A 22,500-nucleotide genomic window follows, 5' to 3' on the forward strand; every position below is an offset into this window, starting at 1 on the left:
TCTCCATCACCAGGTGGAGATCTCCATCACCGACGACACCTTCACCGGGGAGCTCCATGTGGACCTCACCGTGGACGGTAATAATAATAATAATAATAATAATAATAATAATAATAATAATAATAATAATAATAATAATAATAATAATAATAATAATAATAATAATAATAATAATAATAATAATAATAATAATAATTAGGGATGTCCCGATCCAATCACGTGATTTTCCGAAGATCGGGATCGACAAAAAAAAATTAAAAGAATCTGCAATTTTTTTTTTTTTTTAAACAAATTTTTTTTAATCCCAATTCCTCACATTACATTCACCCTGAATGTTGACGTTATCCAGGTGAAAAGTTAACTTCATTCAAGCGAGGCATTGCAATCCTTGACATAAATCATTTGATGTATAATTAAATCAAAGGAAATGCGTTTGGGTCTGAGAGTGTGGCTGGTCTGCCGTTCTGCAGCTGGATACTATTGGTTTGTTCTTCTGCTCTGTGTGACAATAAATAAATGAATGATGATATGCAATTTAAAACCAAAACTAAGGCCTCAGTATGAGTTTAAGACGTGAACATGGTCATGTTTGTTGAATAAGAAAAAAAAAGAAAAAAAAAAGAAAAAAAAATTTATCGGATCGGGAAAGATTGGTATCGGTAGATACTCAAAATCACATGATCGGGATCGGATCGGGAGCAAAAAAAACATGATAATAATAGCCTAATTTTATATAGCGCCTTTCAAAAGACCCAAGGTCGCTTTACATAGGGGGGGGGGAAATAACAAAAGTAACAAACATAGTGGACAGACACAACATACAAAGTGAGAAATTAGGGGTTAAAGGCCAAGTTGAAGAGGTGGGGCGTTGCGGAGTTCTGTGGGGAGGGAGTTCCAGAGGGTGGGAGGAGCTGCCACACTGAAAGCTCTCTCCCCAAAGGTCCGCAGTCTGGTTCGGGGGGATGGAGAGCTGACCAGTGTCCGTGGATCGCAGGGACCGTGACTGGGTTGTAGGGGTGGAGGAGGTCAGTGAGGTACTGAGGTGCCAGAGCGTGGAGGGATATGTAGGTGAGCAGGAGGGTTTTGTAGGTGATGCGGGATTTGATGGGGAGCCAGTGGAGGTGGATGAGGGGGTGGGGGGTGATGTGCTGCCAGGGTTTGGTGCGGGTTAGAACCCTGGCAGCTGAGTTTAGGCAGAGTTCCTCACTGTGGACGGTAGGCAGAGTTCACCTGCGTTTAACCCTTTCACTGCCACACTACAGAAGGTTAACCCTTTACTATCACACTACCGACGGTTACCGTAAAGGGTTAACCTTCTGTTGTGTGGCAGTGAAAGGGTTAACCTGCTGTCGTTAGAGTTTGTCTTAGAGCATGAGTTCTTTCGACGGTTAAGCTTAGGCACTCTTTCGAAGTTGGTTAAGGTTAGAGTTTGTCTTAGAGCATGGTGATAGAACGCCAGGTAGTTTGCAGGCTGTTCGATGCGGAAATGGGGAAAGACACAGCTCATCACAGTACTTGTGTTGGTGTGCCTAACTTGGCTAACAAGAAGCTATTTGGCTAGCTGGATGCAGTCTGGACAGTGGATATACATCGACAGTCTGGGACTGTGGGACAGTGGACATATACACTTTATCAAGCCCTCCTGGACCACGTTTCAACTAAACAAAGTGAGTTAATGCGGTCTCTCTCTCTCTCTCTCTCTCTCTCTCTCTCTCTCTCTCTCTCTCTCGCTCTCTCTCTCTCTCTCTCTCTCTCTCTCTCTCTCTCTGTCTCTCTCTCTCTCTCTCTCTCTCTCGCTCTCTCTCTCTCTCTCTCAACACAGCGTGTTGTTGTTGAACTATAACATTTAATTTCGCCGCTGGTGACGCATAATGGATGAATGAATGAATGGTAATGATATTATTGGATTGATCATACGTGTACTAGTGTAGTATGAATGAACTGAAACGGGGTAACGTTATGTCGAGACTCGAGTCAGTATTCGCTTGGTCAGCTGTCCGCTTGCCCCCCCCCCCCCCCGCGCCCACCCAAATGTAGTTCACACCGGCCGCCACTGCAGGCCGTACGTCCAGATGATGGCCTCCTCCGTTCTGAGTACAGCGAGTTCTAACCTCCCCTGTCTGTCTCTCCTCCTCCTCCTCCCCAGCTCCCGTCTCCAGGCCGTACGTCCAGATGATGGCCTCCTCCGTTCTGGAGTACAGCGAGTTCTAACCTCCCCTGTCTGTCTCTCCTCCTCCTCCTCCCCAGCTCCTGTCTCCAGGCCGTACGTCCAGATGATGGCCTCCTCCTCCGTTCTGGAGTACAGCGAGTTCTAACCTCCCCTGTCTGTCTGTCTGTCCTCCTCCTCCCCAGCTCCCGTCTCCAGGCCGTACGTCCAGATGATGGCCTCCTCCGTTCTGGAGTACAGCGAGTTCTAACCTCCCCTGTCTGTCTGTCCTCCTCCTCCAGCTCCTGTCTCCAGGCCGTACGTCCAGATGATGGCCTCCTCCGTTCTGGAGTACAGCGAGTTCTTCCACCTGCACTGCAGCCACGACAACGGCACCAAGCCCGTCTACAGTTGGCTGAAGGGCGGCGAGCTGCTGACCAATGACTCTCGCCTGGTGCTGTCACATGACCAGAAGGTGCTCACCATCCTGCGGGTGCTGATGACGGACGACGACGTCTACGCCTGCTCCGTGACCAACCCCATCAGCGGCATGAGGAGCGCGCCGGTCCAGCTTACCGTCTACCGTAAGAGAAGAGGAGATACGATAAGATTAGATAAGATCAAATGAGATAAGAGAAGAGAAGAGAAGAGAAGATAAAATAAAATAAGAGAAGAGAAGAGAAGAGAAGATAAGAGAAGATAAGAGAAGATTAGAGAAGATAAGATAAGAGAAGAGAAGATAAGATCAAATGAGATAAGAGAAGATACGATAAGATTAGAGAAGAGAAGAGAAGAGAAGATACGATAAGAGAAGATAAGATTAGATAAGATCAAATGAGATAAGAGAAGAGAAGAGAAGATAAAATAAAATAAGAGAAGATTAGAGAAGAGAAGAGAAGATACGATAAGAGAAGATAAGAGAAGATAAGATCAAATGAGATAAGAGAAGAGAAGAGAAGATAAAATAAAATAAGAGAAGAGAAGAGAAGAGAAGAGAAGAGAAGAGAAAATAAGATAAGACGAGATGAGATAAGATAAGATACGATAAGATAAGACGAGATGAGATAAGATAAGATACGATAAGAGAAGAGAAGATAAGATAAGATAAGATAAAACAAGATAAGATAAGATGAGACGCGATAAGATAAGATAAGGTCAGATAAGATAAGACAAGATGAGATAAGATAAGACGAGACGAGATAAGATCAGATCAGATAAGACCAGATGAGGTAAGAGAAGATACGATAAGATACGATAAGATAAGACAAGATGAGATAAGATAAGATAAGATAAAATAAGATAAGACAAGATAAGACAAGATAAGATAAGATAAGATAAGATGGGGCACCAGGGTGGCGCACCACGTACAGCGCTGCGGTGCAACACGGCCGTCCCTGGTTCAACTCCCGGACCCGGCGCCCTTTGCCGAATGTCTTCCCCCGTCTGTCTCCCATCCTTCCTCTCTCTCTCTCTACCGGACTGCCCGGTAACAAAACCAATAAAATATCTACCAAAATATTTTTTTTTTAGATAGAAATAAGATAAGATACAGTAAGATCAAATAAGATACGATAAGATAAGATACAGTAAGATAAGATAAGATACAGTAAGATAAGATATTCCTTTATTGATCCCCTTGGGGATATCCAGGCAACAAAGCAGCATGGGGGAGGGGGGAGGGGAGGTACAGGTATGGGCAGGGTAATAGTAGAAAGATATAAATACAGGCAATAAAGTAGTACAGTAGAAAAGTAAAATAGGCAATGTAAACAATATAGTTAACTCTGAATATACGCTAAATGTGCAGATGAGGGTCTGTATGCCCTATCAGTTATATTATACGTTACAATAAATATGGTTACAATAAACACTAGAATCTAAATATATACCATGAGTAGGTAAAGTATACAGTATCCACAGGTGCAGTATGCATACGGTTCAGTATACACAAGGTGCAGTATACACAAGGTGCAGTATACACAAGATTCAGTATACAAACTATACATAAGGTGCAGTATACACAAGATTCAGTATACAAACTATACATAAGGTGCAGTATACACAAGATTCAGTATACAAACTATACATAAGGTGCAGTATACACAAGGTGCAGTATACACAAGGTGCAGTATACACAAGGTGCAGTATACATAAGGTGCAGTATACACAAGGTGCAGTATACACAAGGTGCAGTATACATAAGGTGCAGTATATATAAGGTGCAGTATACACAAGGTGCAGTATACACAAGGTGCAGTATACATAAGGTGCAGTATATATAAGATGAGAGGGTGTAGACTACCACATGTTGACCTACTGTCAGTCTGGGGAGGGTGTAGACTACCACATGCTGCCCTACTGTCGGTAGACTACCACATGCTGCCCTACTGTCGGTCTGGGGAGGGTGTAGACTACCACATGCTGCCCTACTGTCAGTCTGGTGAGGGTGTAGACTACCACATGCTGCCCTACTGTCAGTCTGGGGAGGGTGTAGACTACCACATGCTGCCCTACTGTCGGTAGACTACCACATGCTGCCCTACTGTCGGTCTGGGGAGGGTGTAGACTACCACATGCTGCCCTACTGTCAGTCTGGTGAGGGTGTAGACTACCACATGCTGCCCTACTGTCAGTCTGGGGAGGGTGTAGACTACCACATGCTGCCCTACTGTTGGTAGACTACCACATGCTGCCCTACTGTCAGTCTAGGGAGGGTATAGACTACCACATGCTGCCCTACTGTCGGTCTGGGGAGGGTGTAGACTACCACATGCTGCCCTACTGTCGGTCTGGGGAGGGTGTAGACTACCACATGCTGCCCTACTGTCAGTCTAGGGAGGGTGTAGACTACCACATGCTGCCCTACTGTTGGTCTGGGGAGGGTGTAGACTATCACATGCTGCCCTACTGTCAGTCTGGGGAGGGTGTAGACTACCACATGCTGCCCTACTGTCAGTCTGGTGTTAGATCCTGATCAAACTGGCCAGTATCACGTCTTCATCTGTTTTGGCTCTCCATCCAATTCCTTTGCATTGTGTCATTTTAATGGTCCTAACGTCTCCGATTCTGGCTGATAAGATCCTTATCTCCCCCGTTAGTGCAATCCATAAACCATACTAATTCTCCACCTCCGTAAGAATTCGACACTACGACACCGTGAAATACCTTATGAGGAAAAGCGTTGTTTTATTGCTATAAACAGAACCTCATAATCAGATGTTATCAGATGTTATCAAATTGTATCGTCCTTGAAGAGTCTATTCTAATGATCTTTCGGTGTGTTCAGATTATCGTCCTTCTGCTGTTTATGTCCAATAGTGGTCAGGCCTGGTCGTTAGCCTGAACCCTCCTCGTGTTAGCCGGAGCTAATGATGATGTAGCATTCTCCCCCCCCCCCCCCCCCTCCTCTCTGTGATGAGAGGAGAGAGTGTCTTCTGTTTGATCTCAGTCCTACTCGCTCTTGGTCAGATTCTAGTCTGCCTTACACCCGGAAACACCGTTCGACTCATAGATCCTCGCCGTAGCAACGACGGCCCCGCCTTCTGGTTGTCATGTGCCGTGTTGTCATGACAACTGCGTTAATAACCTTTACACACATTTCACGTTTCATTAAGATGAACCTCTCTCCCTCCTGCTCTGGGAGACACTCTTATCTCAGATGTTCTTCCAAGGAATGTCAACAAACATTCTCTCGCTGGCAGTGTGCCTCACAACAATCACCCTGCTCTACTGAACCACCGTCTCCTGCTTCCACCGTCCGCATGCACTTCGACCTCTCTGACCCGGCACCGTTTTAGCTGTGGTCACTCCCCCCAATCTATACATCACATACATTGAAAAAGCACCCCAAATCCTTCATTCCCCCCTTTGATTCTTAATCAACCTTCAGAATCAACGGACTACTTGGTTTTTCAATTAATTATACACAAAAATAGACTCATAACAATTAGGGCCCCGCCGTCTGCTGTTCCATTACCCGCATCACACCCAAACCAGAAAGGATAAACAACGGTCATGGAGGAGAGAGAGAGAGAGAGACAGAGAAAAACACAGATTGCAACTTTTCAAACGACACACCTAAACCCTTCGGCCCCCCTATTAGGTACCCCACGTCCAAATCAGAGCGCTCCCTTCCCTCTTACAGTACACCTCCCATCTTGGGCCGGTCCCGTCTTCTAGGGCAAGGGCCCCTTTCAGTGACAGCTCCTTTCCTGAGCTGGTCCCCCTCCCCGGGCGCGGTCCCCTAGGCAAAAATGTCTCCCCTGGTCTGCTACTGCTCAGTGTCTCTGGCTGTCCTCTCCACATCTGCTCCTCCACCGCCGCCGTCTCCTCTCTCTCGTCGCGGATGATCTGTGTCCCAGGCTGCGGTGCCTGGCCCCTGCGGCTTCCTCCTCCTCCAGTCTGTCTCCTGGTCATCTCCACCGCTGTTGAAAGCAGAAACACAACACCGGCAGTCGTCTGTACATTCGACTTCCCTTGTTTTGCTATTAGTCTACCACCTTCTCCACACCTATTATCCATCTTACAGGGCGGTTCCCTGTTTGTTGTCTTCCGGCGTGACACTTGCAGTTTCCGATACCCACTCCGCGCAACTCTTCATCCCAGTTTGACCCCCAGCGCGCGCCAGTTCTTCTGGTGACGTGTCTTCTGAAGACCCTGCCTATCTATTAGGTGTGAGAAGGCCCCACTGGAATTCAAACTCCCTCTTTATTCCATAATTAACCCATTCAAATAACTGCACCATCTTTCTGTGCAATTCTTATTTAATCCATTGTATAATTAAACTCTATATCTAATATTATTATTATAATAATAATCCTACTCTCTGTGCTCATTAGATTCACTATTGAATCACTCCCCCACTCCGCCACTAGATGGTAGTACAGGCCTATATCTAAATATTCCCCTATGGGTAATGAAAACTCCCCAGCACTACCCCCTCTCCGCCACTAGGTGGCGACCTACTCCTCCGCCATGGTGTTTTAGTTGACGTGTCATTTCCTGGTTCTTATCTGTTGTTATCTCCTCGTGGCGCTCACGGCCATCTTGTATCATCCTCCTCGTGGCCCCTTTTGCGGCCATCTTGTCTCGCTCATAATGGCTACTCTCTCAAACAAACGAACCCTGCCCTCCTTTTTCAAGGCCTAACAACAAAACAACTGTTTCTTAGAGTCTCGTCGGCCAAACAGGTCATAATGATGTCTGCAGGTCACATGACAATAGATGATCTACTAACATGCAAGTACTGAACAGGTCAAAAATAGACTGAATGTCAAATGACGGTAGGTCTGAAAAATGTAGGTAGATTCTCCCGACTCACAGTCCCGCGTTCCCGCCTCTTGCGAGGAAAACAACCCTTATATTACAGACCAACAAAAATGGAATTAACCCCTTAGAACACTGCCTTCCTTCACCGGCCCGTTTGTTTTTCATTCCCTGTAGATAAAACCCATCTTGGTTTTTCAAAAAACACCATGGCTCTCTGCTCATATTATCACAGCTGGCTTCTCTGTCGCTACTGTTACAAACTGGCTCAAGCTCGCAACAAGAATAGGGAGACACAGGCACAATTTAAGAAATAACAAAGAATTTATTATCAGTCAGCCAATATATATGAGTATCAGTGTGTCAGCAGTGTGTGGATGAGTGTATGTGCAGCATGAATGTGTAGGTGTAAAAGCAAAGAAAAGCAACCAAAACGAATGAACCAAAAGTAACAGCTAAATGACCAAAGAACCAAATAAACAACAGACAGCAACCAGACAAACAAAGAACCAAAAACAACTGGGGAGTTCGCCAGAGATCAGAGGCAGCCTCTCTCTGATATCCTGCTGGGACACACCGGCCCAGGTGTGCACCAATTAGCTGACGAGCCTTCCCCAGCTCTGCTCTGCCAGCCAGAGCAGAGGAAGGCTACACAGTGTGGGGGAGGGTCGTCACACCTCCCCCCATAAGACAGGGACCCTAGGGTCACTGTTTTCAACCCAGACACCGTATTACCCTCTAATAAAAATTACATGTCCTCCAAAAAAGTGACAGCTGAACATGGGTCGCATAGACATGCCCGCCAACTCCCCATCCAGCCACACCACCCCAGCCTCAGCAACTCCGGTGCGCCAGAGAAGCCTTTTAAGAGTAGAGGGAGCCCCAGCCTCAGCAACTCCGGTGCGCCAGAGAAGCCTTTTAAGAGAAAAGGGTTAGTAACCGGAATGGGCAGACAGACATATTTAAACACATGGGTGAAAATTAGGATTTTTATATATGTTTTCCTCTTCCTCTCCCCCCATATTCACTCCATTCTCCCCTTTTCCCTCAGTCATCTGTTGTCTGAGCTGCTCCTCTCTGCCACCTCCTGCCTGAGCCTGGTCAACAACAGCTTGCTGCTGCTGGAGACGATCAATCCCCGTTTTCACATCCTTCTGCAGGTTAACCAGCTGTCCTTGCAGCTCAGTCAGCTTGCCCTCTGATTGGCTGAGGGAGGTATTGAGGGCGGATACTTCCTGGTTGTGGCTGAGGGAAACAGACAACGGGACAGCGGGCACAGGAAAAGTAACATTCTCTCGTGGTACTGCACAGGCTGGCAACACGTCTGGGTTACACTCATTCATATGTGGCTCTCCCACCAGCTGTGCCGAAGTACCTACTAATGAAGGTGGCACGTCACGCTTACCAACCAAGTCATTACCTAAAATCACTGCCACTCCTTCAACAGGCAACGAGGGCCAAACTCCCATGGACACCACCCCCTGTACCAGATCTGAGGAGAACATGAGGTTATGAAGGGGAGCAGACACCACTTGTAACCCCATCCCACAAACCCGTACATCACGACCTGTATATGATCTCGCAGGATTTTAACCGGTACAAAGGAATCACTTCCCACCAATGAAACATGACCCTCCGTAATATAAGGAGAATAACCGCTTTCAATGTCTGATATTGTAGCTGTTACTGTTGCAGGTCTTGTATGCCACCTAACTGCATCAATGGCATCAGCCTTGCTACCAATACGAGCAGGTGCAGCCAACGCGACAGGTCTCACCTGGCCATTTTCATTTGAGAATTCCGCCTCTGCTCTGCGACTAGGGCACTCATTCTTCCAATGCCCTTCACGCCGACAGTAATGACAATTGGTACTATCGTCACTCTCCTTTCCAGAACCATTATTAGGCCTAGAATAAGCCGATTCCACGTTTGACCCAAAACGTCTGTCTGTGCGTGGAGAAAATCTATTCTGCTGCACACTACTACCTGCTTCGGCAAATGTACGTTTATGAATTAGACTAAATTCATCAGCCAACATTGCTGCTTCTTGCGGAGTTTTAACTTTTCGTTCGTTTAAGTAAGTAGCAATACTATATGGCACACGGTTTTTATTTGCTCTAGTACTACTAAATCTGACAGTTCCTGAAAAGTTCCAACATCTGACGCAGAACACCATCGAGTAAACTGTACTACCAGATCACGGACAAAATCAACATGAGTCTGGTGCTCCCTTTTTTCCCAATTTCTAAAACGTTGCCGATATGCTTCGGGGACCAACTCATATGCACGCAACACTATAGCTTTAACTGTCGCATAGATCTTACTGTCTGCTACAGTCAAAGAAGCATAGGCCGCTTGTGCTTTTTCTGTGAGGACACACTGCAACAACAAAGTGCACTCCTCATCAGACCACTTTCGTGCACTGGCCACCCGCTCAAACAAAGAAAAAAACAGGTCCGGATCCTTTTCTGTGAACTGGGGAAGCAGTTGCCGGTTAGATCCCACATTAAATGTACTTTCCTCCTGACCAGTGACCCTGGAGGACATTTTCCCCTCAATTATCTGCTTCAATTTAATGGTTTCCATCTCTAATTGTGATTGGAAAGAATCCGCTTTAATTCTTTCCATTCTTTCCTCATGTTCCATACTCCTTCCCTCATGTTCCAATTTAAGAGTTAACAACTCCTTTTGCTGTTCAAAGGTCAAAGCTACAGGGGTCACTGTAGGTGAAATGACAGGTTTATCTATATCAATCAAAATCTCCCTCCCCACCAATGTGTCTCTCAACAATACTCTCACATCTTCCTTCAAACGTTTATCAGTCACCTCAATCTCAAAGTGCTCAGCAATTTTTTGCAGGTGTTCCCTTGTACACTGGTTCAATAACTCGATTGAAGGAGTGTGTATAAAGTCTTTTACAATGGACGCCATATCTAAAGCACTAATCACTACTTATATAGAAAACAAACAGAAAACATGGTGAGCAAGACTTTCTGAGTGCCAATCCCTAACCATATACAATGATATTTGTATTTTTGAGCAACCCTGGTTCCCTACCAATATCACTAATCTAAACCTAACCGTCTTCTTTCTTTACCCTCGACAGAGACCGAAGTCTCCACCTTACAGACTCCAGTTCAAAACAAAAAAGGAAAAATAATAAATTTAGTGCATTCGGCGCCTACCTAACCAGGGCTACTCACTACCACTTTTAAACAGATTAAATAGCACTCAAAAAGTCATACTCACCACACGCTGCATGTCCACAGAGGAGAGGATTCACCACACTGCCAGCCATCACAAAACTGCAAAACTAAAGGTCAATTTGAAGAAAATAACCAAATTAACATTCAACATTTCCAATTTGCACCTGAATCTCCCCCAATCCAAGACATATTCAATTAATTTCAGCAAACAAATAGTTTCCAGGTTACTCACCACACTGGCAACCAGTCCACCCTAGATCACTCCCACTAGGGCCCAATGTAGGGAGTGAAAAATATGAACATGCCGAAAAAAAAATTCTTACAAACAATTCTAGGGTCCAAATTGTTTTTCTTTTATAATACCGGATGTATTCTTTTTTGACGAGCCCCCACTTGTTACGAACTGGCTCAAGCTCGCAACAAGAATAGGGAGACACAGGCACAATTTAAGAAATAACAAAGAATTTATTATCAGTCAGCCAATATATATGAGTATCAGTGTGTCAGCAGTGTGTGGATGAGTGTATGTGCAGCATGAATGTGTAGGTGTAAAAGCAAAGAAAAGCAACCAAAACGAATGAACCAAAAGTAACAGCCAAATGACCAAAGAACCAAATAAACAACAGACAGCAACCAGACAAACAAAGAACCAAAAACAACTGGGGAGTTCGCCAGAGATCAGAGGCAGCTTCTCTCTGATATCCTGCTGGGACACACCGGCCCAGGTGTGCATCAATTAGCTGACGAGCCTTCCCCAGCTCTGCTCTGCCAGCCAGAGCAGAGGAAGGCTACACAGTGTGGGGGAGGGTCGTCACACTACTTATTTACGGATGCACTATCTGTTCGTTTTTATTTGGCTTAAAAGATCAAAACAACCATGTGTGCACAGTGAACTCACATCTTTCTCCGGAGCGCTGTTTCTCCTACAGCGCTGGTCCGCCTCATGACCGCTCGACTCGACGCTCTCTCCCAGGGCTGGCCGGCCTTGCTTCGACCATGATTCTCCCACACACGATGACTGTTGTCCACTGTCGCCCCATTATTGAAAAAGTCTTGGCAACCAACTGTTCCCGTTGTTTTAATCTCTTGCAAATCCGGGTCACGGCACCAACTGTTAGATCCTGATCAAACTGGCCAGTATCACGTCTTCATCTGTTTTGGCTCTCCATCCAATTCCTCTGCGTTGTGTCATTTTAATGGTCATAACGTCTCCGATACTGGCTGATAAGATCCTTATCTCCCCCGTTAGTGCAATCCATAAACCATACTAATTCTCCACCTCCGTAAGAATTCGACACTTCGACACCGTGAAATACCTTATGAGGAAAAGCGTTGTTTTATTGCTATAAACAGAACCTCATAATCAGATGTTATCAGATGTTATCAAATTGTATCGTCCTTGAAGAGTCTATTCTAATGATCTTTCTGTTATGGTTTGTAACCGACCCCAATCGCACAACACAAGACAGGTATGGTGGTTTGCCAAGAAACAGATATTTATTGTGAACAGGAAAAAAGGGCACTGTCCCTTTAAGGGAGAAAACACAAAACACTGAATAACACAAGAGGGGAAGGTAAAGTGCCTATAAGAGGCGGGCAGGAAAAGGGAACACTATGGGAAAGTAAGGGAACGCCTAAGGGAAGGTTAAGGGAACGCCTAGGGAACAGAGGAACTAGAGACTAGGAGAACTAGGGAAAGAGGACTAGGGACTAGGAGAACTAGGGATAGAGGACTAGGGACTAGGTGGAACTAGAAGGGGAGAACTTGGGAACGAGGGGACTGAGGCCCGCGGAGGCGGGCTGGGGAACAGGGAGGAACTGGGGACAGAGAACCGCGGAGGCGGGCTGGGGACAGGGAGGAACTGGGGACTGGTGGGAAAACATCTGGGCCGCTCTGCAGAACAGAGGAGAGGGTTAATATTCAAAGGGAACAAACAGAGCAGATGCAGAACAGTCCAAATAACAAAGTAACAAAGTAAATACTATCTTCGTGTGAACAAACACACAGTGGGAGATGAAATGTCCAAAATAATATCCACGAGAGAACAAAACAGAGTGGGAGATGAAATGTCCAAACTAATAACTAAGAGAGAACTAACGGAGGCAATACGCTGGGTGAGTGACATCACAATCAAAACTCACCCAGGCGTATGCATAATGGTGCAGGAACAGCAGCGGGACGAGGGCAAGGGGCATTACGCTGAGTGAGTGACATCACAATCAAAACTCACCCAGGCGTATGCGTAAAGGTACAGGGACAGCAGCGGGAACGGGGGCAAGAGGCATTACGCTGAGTGAGTGACATCACAATCAAAACTCACCCAGGCGTATGCGTAAAGGTACAGGGACAGCAGCGGGAACGGGGGCAAGGGCACTACGCTGAGTGAGTGACATCACAATCAAAACTCACCCAGGCGTATGCGTAAAGGTACAGGGACAGCAGCGGGAACGGGGGCAAGGGCACTACGCTGAGTGAGTGACATCACAATCAAAACTCACCCAGGCGTATGCGTAAAGGTACAGGGACAGCAGCGGGAACGGGGGCAAGGGCACTACGCTGGGTGAGTGACATCACAATCAAAACTCACCCAGGCGTATGCGTAATGGTACAGGGACAGCAGCGGGGCGAGGGCATCGCCACCGGGTGGCTGGCTGTCCGAGCCGAGGGACAGAGTGCTGGAACAGTGGCGGTGGCGAGGGTGTCGTCCACCGGGTAGCCGACTGTCGGAGCCGAGGAACAGAGTGCTGGAACAGTGGCGGTGGCGAGGGTGTCGTCCACCGGGTAGCCGACTGTCGGAGCCGAGGAACAGAGTGCTGGAACAGTGGCGGTGGCGAGGGTGTCGTCCACCGGGTAGCCGCTGTCGGAGCCGAGGAACAGAGTGGCGCGCCACACCTTGGTGTGCGCGTCGGAACAGAGTGCGCGCCACACCTTGGTGTGCGCGTCGGAACAGTGGCGGTGGCGAGGGTGTCGTCCACCGGGTAGCCGCTGTCGGAGCCGAGGAACAGAGTGCGCGCCACACCTTGGTGTGCGCGTCGGAACAGTGGCGGTGGCGAGGGTGTCGTCCACCGGGTAGCCGCTGTCGGAGCCGAGGAACAGAGTGCGCGCCACACCTTGGTGTGCGCGTCGGAACCGAGAGACGCCTCGGGGTGCGTCTGCGAGGAGGAGTGTGCCAAGCACGAAGGTCTGGAAGATGCGCGTCGGCGCGCTGAGGTCTGGAGAGCGTGCCAAGCTCGAAGGTCTGGAAGATGCGCGTCTGTGCGCTGGTACGGAGGAGCGTGCCAAGCTCGAAGGTCTGGAAGATGCGCGTCAGTGCGCTGGTACGGAGGAGCGTGCCAAGCTCGAAGGTCTGGAAGATGCGCGTCAGTGCGCTGGTACGGAGGAGCGTGCCAAGCTCGAAGGTCTGGAAGATGCGCGTCTGTGCGCTGGTACGGAGGAGCGTGCCAAGCTCGAAGGTCTGAAGTGGAACACTGGAATACCTCCCGTAGAGGATTAGAGAGCGCAGTACAGTGTCTCCCTCCAGGCAAACGGCGGCAGGTGGTGAAGGCTTGAGCGCATCTGGCGCGCTGGTCTGGAGTGGAACACTGGAATACCTCCCGTAGAGAATTAGAGAGCGCAGTACAATGTCTCCCTCCAGGCAAACGGCGACAGGTGGCCAAAGCCCTTGAAGATGCGCGTTGCGCGCTGGTGACTGGAGAGCGTGCCAAGCCCGAGGGTCCGGGAGATGCGCGTTGGTCTAGATGTGCGTCAGGACGAACAGCTGCGCTGGGGTCTGCAGTGGAGCGCTGGGGTGCCTCCCGTGGAAGTTACAGGGAGCGCAGAACAGTCTCCTCCACAGGCTACGGCGACAGCAGACGAAGGCTGGAGCAAACATCTCAAGGCTGGAGAGATCCATCTTACAGCATTGGTAGACCAGAGGATCTCCCGAAAGAGTCTAGATGTTAGAGAATATGACTCAGCATGAATACAACACGACCCCACGCCGAAACGAGGGGAAGAGCCCTGGTATTTAAAGCCCACAGGGGAACTAATTAGCCTGCCACCACAGGTGCGAGAGGTAATTGATAATAGTCCAGGTGTGGCCACTGAGAGTAAACGAGAGTAAAGAACGAGAGGGTGGGGGCTAGAGAGAGTGAGTGAGAAGGGAATTTCTAACAGTAGGCTTTAAAGAAACAGAGAAAAGGTGGTGAGCAGCGGGCAAAACCTCACAGTACCCCCCCCTCAACGGGAGCCACCCGGCGACCCAAAACAAATACAGACAGAGTGGCAGGGGGCAAAACAAGAGGTACTGGCCAAGCCAGCAGGGGAAGCCACCACAAGAGTGGGGCTAGCAAGAGAAACAGGGTCGCCGAGGGGTAACTAGGGTAGCAGAGGGGCAACTGGTCTAGAGGAACTGGGTCTAGAGAACTAGTCTAGCGAACTGGGCAAGAGAACTGGTCTAGAGAACTGGTCTAGAGAAACTGGTCTAGAGGAACTGAGGGGCAAGCAGGGTAGCTAAGGGGTAACCATGGAAGCACCGGGAAAGGGCTAGCAGAGGGAAGGTTAGCTGCCAGGGCACTGATAGCTACAGGGCCTATGCTAGCTGTACTGCTACATCAACATAGAGGCTGCGCAAGCTGCCGGAGCCAGGCTAGCAGAGGGAAAGGGTAGCTGCCAGGGCACTGATAGCTACAGGGCCTATGCTAGCTGTACTGCTACATCAACATAGAGGCTGCGCTAGCTGCCGGAGCTAGGCTGGCAGACAGGGCTGGACCAGCATGAGAGCACAAGCTAGCTGGAAGGACAGTCCTAGCTGTGTGAGAAAAACTGACCTTGCTAGCTGAAAGGGCAGTCCTAGCAGTGGGATAAACTACACAAAAAAAAGTGGAGGCCATGCAGAGGGACCGGGTTAGCTGCTTGGGCCTGGCTAGCTACAGGGCCTATGCCAGCTGCAAGGCTGCATTAACATAGAGGCTGTGCTAACAGCCGGGGCCAAGCTAGCAGACCGGGGCCATGCAGAGGGAAACTGGGTTAGCCGCCAGGGCATGGCTAGCTACAGGGGGGTCAAACAGGGCAAAACGGGAAGCAAACAGGGGAGCTAACCGGGGAGACTAACAAGCTAAACAGGGGAGTAACAGGCTAACAAGGGAGCTAAACAGGACTAACAGGGAAGCTAAACTGGGCAAACAGGGAAGCTAACAGGGCTAACAGGGGAGCTAGAGGGGACAAGAAAAAAAAGGGCAAACTCAACATACACCGTCTGTGCTGGCTGGGGTCGTCGATTTGGTGGGGTCGTACTGTTATGGTTTGTAACCGACCCCAATCGCACAACACAAGACAGGTATGGTGGTTTGCCAAGAAACAGATATTTATTGTGAACAGGAAAAAAGGGCACTGTCCCTTTAAGGGAGAAAACACAAAACACTGAATAACACAAGAGGGGAAGGTAAAGTGCCTATAAGAGGCGGGCAGGAAAAGGGAACACTATGGGAAAGTAAGGGAACGCCTAAGGGAAGGTTAAGGGAACGCCTAGGGAACAGAGGAACTAGAGACTAGGAGAACTAGGGAAAGAGGACTAGGGACTAGGAGAACTAGGGATAGAGGACTAGGGACTAGGTGGAACTAGAAGGGGAGAACTTGGGAACGAGGGGACTGAGGCCCGCGGAGGCGGGCTGGGGAACAGGGAGGAACTGGGGACAGAGAACCGCGGAGGCGGGCTGGGGACAGGGAGGAACTGGGGACTGGTGGGAAAACATCTGGGCCGCTCTGCAGAACAGAGGAGAGGGTTAATATTCAAAGGGAACAAACAGAGCAGATGCAGAACAGTCCAAATAACAAAGTAACAAAGTAAATACTATCTTCGTGTGAACAAACACACAGTGGGAGATGAAATGTCCAAAATAATATCCACGAGAGAACAAAACAGAGTGGGAGATGAAATGTCCAAACTAATAACTAAGAGAGAACTAACGGAGGCAATACGCTGGGTGAGTGACATCACAATCAAAACTCACCCAGGCGTATGCGTAATGGTGCAGGAACAGCAGCGGGACGAGGGCAAGGGGCATTACGCTGAGTGAGTGACATCACAATCAAAACTCACCCAGGCGTATGCGTAAAGGTACAGGGACAGCAGCGGGAACGGGGGCAAGAGGCATTACGCTGAGTGAGTGACATCACAATCAAAACTCACCCAGGCGTATGCGTAAAGGTACAGGGACAGCAGCGGGAACGGGGGCAAGGGCACTACGCTGAGTGAGTGACATCACAATCAAAACTCACCCAGGCGTATGCGTAAAGGTACAGGGACAGCAGCGGGAACGGGGGCAAGGGCACTACGCTGAGTGAGTGACATCACAATCAAAACTCACCCAGGCGTATGCGTAAAGGTACAGGGACAGCAGCGGGAACGGGGGCAAGGGCACTACGCTGGGTGAGTGACATCACAATCAAAACTCACCCAGGCGTATGCGTAATGGTACAGGGACAGCAGCGGGGCGAGGGCATCGCCACCGGGTGGCTGGCTGTCCGAGCCGAGGGACAGAGTGCTGGGACAGTGGCGGTGGCGAGGGTGTCGTCCACCGGGTAGCCGACTGTCGGAGCCGAGGAACAGAGTGCTGGAACAGTGGCGGTGGCGAGGGTGTCGTCCACCGGGTAGCCGACTGTCGGAGCCGAGGAACAGAGTGCTGGAACAGTGGCGGTGGCGAGGGTGTCGTCCACCGGGTAGCCGCTGTCGGAGCCGAGGAACAGAGTGGCGCGCCACACCTTGGTGTGCGCGTCGGAACAGAGTGCGCGCCACACCTTGGTGTGCGCGTCGGAACAGTGGCGGTGGCGAGGGTGTCGTCCACCGGGTAGCCGCTGTCGGAGCCGAGGAACAGAGTGCGCGCCACACCTTGGTGTGCGCGTCGGAACAGTGGCGGTGGCGAGGGTGTCGTCCACCGGGTAGCCGCTGTCGGAGCCGAGGAACAGAGTGCGCGCCACACCTTGGTGTGCGCGTCGGAACCGAGAGACGCCTCGGGGTGCGTCTGCGAGGAGGAGTGTGCCAAGCACGAAGGTCTGGAAGATGCGCGTCGGCGCGCTGAGGTCTGGAGAGCGTGCCAAGCTCGAAGGTCTGGAAGATGCGCGTCTGTGCGCTGGTACGGAGGAGCGTGCCAAGCTCGAAGGTCTGGAAGATGCGCGTCAGTGCGCTGGTACGGAGGAGCGTGCCAAGCTCGAAGGTCTGGAAGATGCGCGTCAGTGCGCTGGTACGGAGGAGCGTGCCAAGCTCGAAGGTCTGGAAGATGCGCGTCTGTGCGCTGGTACGGAGGAGCGTGCCAAGCTCGAAGGTCTGAAGTGGAACACTGGAATACCTCCCGTAGAGGATTAGAGAGCGCAGTACAGTGTCTCCCTCCAGGCAAACGGCGGCAGGTGGCGAAGGCTTGAGCGCATCTGGCGCGCTGGTCTGGAGTGGAACACTGGAATACCTCCCGTAGAGAATTAGAGAGCGCAGTACAATGTCTCCCTCCAGGCAAACGGCGACAGGTGGCCAAAGCCCTTGAAGATGCGCGTTGCGCGCTGGTGACTGGAGAGCGTGCCAAGCCCGAGGGTCCGGGAGATGCGCGTTGGTCTAGATGTGCGTCAGGACGAACAGCTGCGCTGGGGTCTGCAGTGGAGCGCTGGGGTGCCTCCCGTGGAAGTTACAGGGAGCGCAGAACAGTCTCCTCCACAGGCTACGGCGACAGCAGACGAAGGCTGGAGCAAACATCTCAAGGCTGGAGAGATCCATCTTACAGCATTGGTAGACCAGAGGATCTCCCGAAAGAGTCTAGATGTTAGAGAATATGACTCAGCATGAATACAACACGACCCCACGCCGAAACGAGGGGAAGAGCCCTGGTATTTAAAGCCCACAGGGGAACTAATTAGCCTGCCACCACAGGTGCGAGAGGTAATTGATAATAGTCCAGGTGTGGCCACTGAGAGTAAACGAGAGTAAAGAACGAGAGGGTGGGGGCTAGAGAGAGTGAGTGAGAAGGGAATTTCTAACAGTAGGCTTTAAAGAAACAGAGAAAAGGTGGTGAGCAGCGGGCAAAACCTCACACTTTCGGTGTGTTCAGATTATTGTCCTTCTGCTGTTTATGTCCAATAGTGGTCAGGCCTGGTCGTTAGCCTGAACCCTCCTCGTGTTAGCCGGAGCTAATGATGATGTGGCATTCTCCCCCCCCCCTCCCCTCCTCTCTGTGATGAGAGGAGAGAGTGTCTTCTGTTTGATCTCAGTCCTACTCGCTCTTGGTCAGATTCTAGTCTGCCTTACACCCGGAAACACCGTTCGACTCATAGATCCTCGCCGTAGCAACGACGGCCCCGCCTTCTGGTTGTCATGTGCCGTGTTGTCATGACAACTGCGTTAATAACCTTTACACACATTTCACGTTTCATTAAGATGAACCTCTCTCCCTCCTGCTCTGGGAGACACTCGCTCTTATCTCAGATGTTCTCACAACAATCACCCTGCTCTACTGAACCACCGTCTCCTGCTTCCACCGTCCGCATGCACTTCGACCTCTCTGACCCGGCACCGTTTTAGCTGTGGTCACTCCCCCCAATCTATACATCACATACATTGAAAAAGCACCCCAAATCCTTCACTGGGGAGGGTGTAGACTACCACATGCTGCCCTACTGTCGGTCTGGGGAGGGTGTGGACTATCACATGCTGCCCTACTGTCTGTCTGGGGAGGGTGTAGACTACCACATGCTGCCCTACTGTCAGTCTGGGGAGGGTGTAGACTACCACATGCTGCCCTACTGTCGGTCTGGGGAGGGTGTAGACTACCACATGCTGCCCTACTGTTGGTCTGGGGAGGGTGTAGACCAGGGGTCGCCAATTAGGTTTGGCCGCGGGCCAGATTTTCCCCAAGCCGTTGCTTGGCGGGCCAGGATCAAAAACAATGGCTAATTTAATATACTGATATTGAAAAAAGACAAACGTTTTTCTCTGGTCTGCATCCCCCCAACAACCGTGTGCACTGCGCCGCACTGCACTGCACCCACTCTGCAATCCGCCAAACAAAGTTCTCACTCATCCATTCATTCATGAACAGCTCTCAGCTGTTGCAGATCACCGCGGCGCCGGCGGGTGATGAACAGATCAGAATGCATGAAAACACGACTCACCATATTGTACCTCCTTGTTTGTTGTTAAGTCCTCCAAAATCCCTGCTAATGTTTGAAACATGTCATATCCACTCGCCGCCCTCCAATTCCAGATTGGCGTTGAATGCAGCTACTTTATCTGCCAACTTGCCTCGTTGTTGTTGTTGTTGTTGTTGTTGTCGCCACATATTATGCAGAGAGGACGTCGGCTCGGCACGCAAGAATCACTGACCTGTTGCGATAAACCCGTATTTTAAGTATGGCTCCTGTTTATTAAAAGAAGCGTTATATTTCCCCGTTGCTATCCAAAGATGTTTGTTTTGTTTTCTTCAACTCGCTCGCGAGTCGCATCTCGAACGCGGAAGTGAAAGTGCGTTAGGGAAATAGACACAGGGCCCGGTGGGACTATTCCATTGGTTCTCCCAGTCCACCTGACCATTTCTAGCATTTCAATTGGCTATAGTGACAGACATGCTTTTGATGACTGCCGGTAGATAGATACAGCTTCACAATAAAAGACACCCTGGCGTCCCGAGTGAATATTTCCCGTGCGTCAAATAAATATCATATTCTCAAAATAATCTGACGGGCCAGAAATTATTGTTGGCGGGCCAATGTTGGCCCGCGGGCCGCCTATTGCCGATCCCTGGTGTAGACTATCACATGCTGCCCTACTGTCAGTCTGGGGAGGGTGTAGACTACCACATGCTGCCCTACTGTCGATCTGGGGAGGGTGTAGACTACCACATGCTGCCCTACTGTCAGTCTGGGGAGGGTGTAGACTACCACATGCTGCCCTACTGTCGGTCTGGGGAGGGTGTAGACTATCACATGCTGCCCTACTGTCTGTCTGGGGAGGGTGTAGACTACCACATGCTGCCCTACTGTCAGTCTGGGGAGGGTGTAGACTACCACATGCTGCCCTACTGTCGGTCTGGGGAGGGTGTAGACTACCACATGCTGCCCTACTGTTGGTCTGGGGAGGGTGTAGACTATCACATGCTGCCCTACTGTCAGTCTGGGGAGGGTGTAGACTACCACATGCTGCCCTACTGTCGGTCTGGGGAGGGTGTAGACTACCACATGCTGCCCTACTGTCAGTCTGGGGAGGGTGTAGACTACCACATGCTGCCCTACTGTCAGTCTGGGGAGGGTGTAGACTACCACATGCTGCCCTACTGTCGGTCTGGGGAGGGTGTAGACTACCACATGCTGCCCTACTGTCTGTCTGGGGAGGGTGTAGACTACCACATGCTGCCCTACTGTCGGTCTGGGGAGGGTGTAGACTACCACATGCTGCCCTACTGTCGGTCTGGGGAGGGTGTAGACTACCCCATGCTGCCCTACTGTCTGTCTGTGGAGGGTGTAGACTACCACATGCTGCCCTACTGTCTGTCTGGGGAGGGTGTAGACTACCACATGCTGCCCTACTGTCGGTCTGGGGAGGGTGTAGACTACCACATGCTGCCCTACTGTCAGTCTGGGGAGGGTGTAGACTACCACATGCTGCCCTACTGTCGGTCTGGGGAGGGTGTAGACTACCACAATTGCTCTCAGGGTCTGTGTTTGGTTCCAGGGCTCTGAGGGTCTGTGTTTTGGTTCCAGGGCTCTGAGGGTCTGTGTTTTGGTTCCAGGGCTCTGAGGGTCTGTGTTTGGTTCCAGGGCTCTGAGGGTCTGTGTGTTGACAGTCTGGTTGAAAACTAACTGCTTAGCCCTGCTGTTTTTCACTGGCCTGTCCTCTCTCCTTCTCTCTCCACCCCCCCCCCCCCTCCTTCCCCCTCTCTCTCTACTTCTCTCTCCTCTCTCCTTCTCTCTCCATCCCCCCCTCTTTCCCTCTCTCTCTCTTTCATTCTTTCTCTCTCTACATCTTTCTCCTTCTCTCTCTCTCTCTCTCTCTCTCTCTCTCTCTCTCTCTCTCTCTCTCTCTCTCTCTCTCTCTCTCTCTCTCTCTCTCTCTCTCTCTCTCTCTCTCTCTCTCTCTCTCTCTCTCATTCTTTCTCTGTCTTGCTGTTTTTAGGACGGAGCACGCTATATATCATTCTGTCCACCGGGGGCATATTCCTCCTCATCACCCTGACGACTGTGTGCGCCTGCTGGAAGCCCTCCAAGTAACAGCTACTCTCTCTCTCTCTCTCTCTCTCTCTCTCTCTCTCTCTCTCTCTCTCTCTCTCTCTCTCTCTCTCTCTCTCTCTCTCTATCTCTCTCTCTCTCTCTCTCTCTCTCTCTCTCTCTCTCTCTCTCTCTCTCTCTCTCTCTCTCTCTCTCTCTCTCTCTCATGGACGTGAGGAGGTGTCTAGAATGTTAATCAGTCCTCTGTCCTAGTGTTTTACCGGCTCCTGACACCTCGATTCTTGTTCAGTAGGTGACCGGGACTTGCTAAAAACTCTGTATCTCATGTGTCTAACACTGCGTCCAATGGGCGGTTAACAACAGGACGTGAGGGCCAATGAGGTTAAGGTTAGGGGCGGGTTTATACGCAAGATACCAAGTTTATTTTTTTTGCTTTCTTTATTGGAAGTAAAAAGTACAGATAATTATACAAATTATACATCTTCCTTTTTTTATTTATTATTTTTTTTCTATCCCCTAGCCCAGGGGTCGGCAACCTGCGGCTCTTTAGCCAATCAGCTGCAGCTCCCTGGCCTAACTTTTTTTTTGTTCTCTTATTTTGGAGATCGATGCAGGCTTACCTGTATGCCTGATATGTGGTGCGAAATTAGCGAACAACAAAAAATTTACTTTTTATTTTATAGATTTTCCACAAATAAGGG

At 49.8% G+C, this 22,500-nt stretch overlaps 1 protein-coding gene across 1 annotated transcript in view; it reads left to right on the forward strand.

Annotated features, from left to right (window-relative positions):
- Window positions 1–22,500, forward strand: part of hepacama (hepatic and glial cell adhesion molecule a) — a gene marked incomplete at both ends in the record, with an annotated part of 43,400 nt that overhangs the window by 15,003 nt on the left and 5,897 nt on the right. Inside the window, 3 exons of the mRNA XM_084311900.1 lie at window positions 14–77; window positions 2,449–2,730; window positions 21,747–21,837. Of these exons, the coding sequence (XP_084168026.1) occupies window positions 14–77; window positions 2,449–2,730; window positions 21,747–21,837 (437 nt within the window). The remainder of the gene's footprint in view (window positions 1–13; window positions 78–2,448; window positions 2,731–21,746; window positions 21,838–22,500) is intronic.

The sequence above is a fragment of the Notolepis coatsorum genome, assembly GCF_963971535.1.
Source record: "Notolepis coatsorum genome assembly, chromosome: 1".
In the NCBI taxonomy this organism is placed as follows: Eukaryota; Metazoa; Chordata; class Actinopteri; order Aulopiformes; family Paralepididae; genus Notolepis; species Notolepis coatsorum.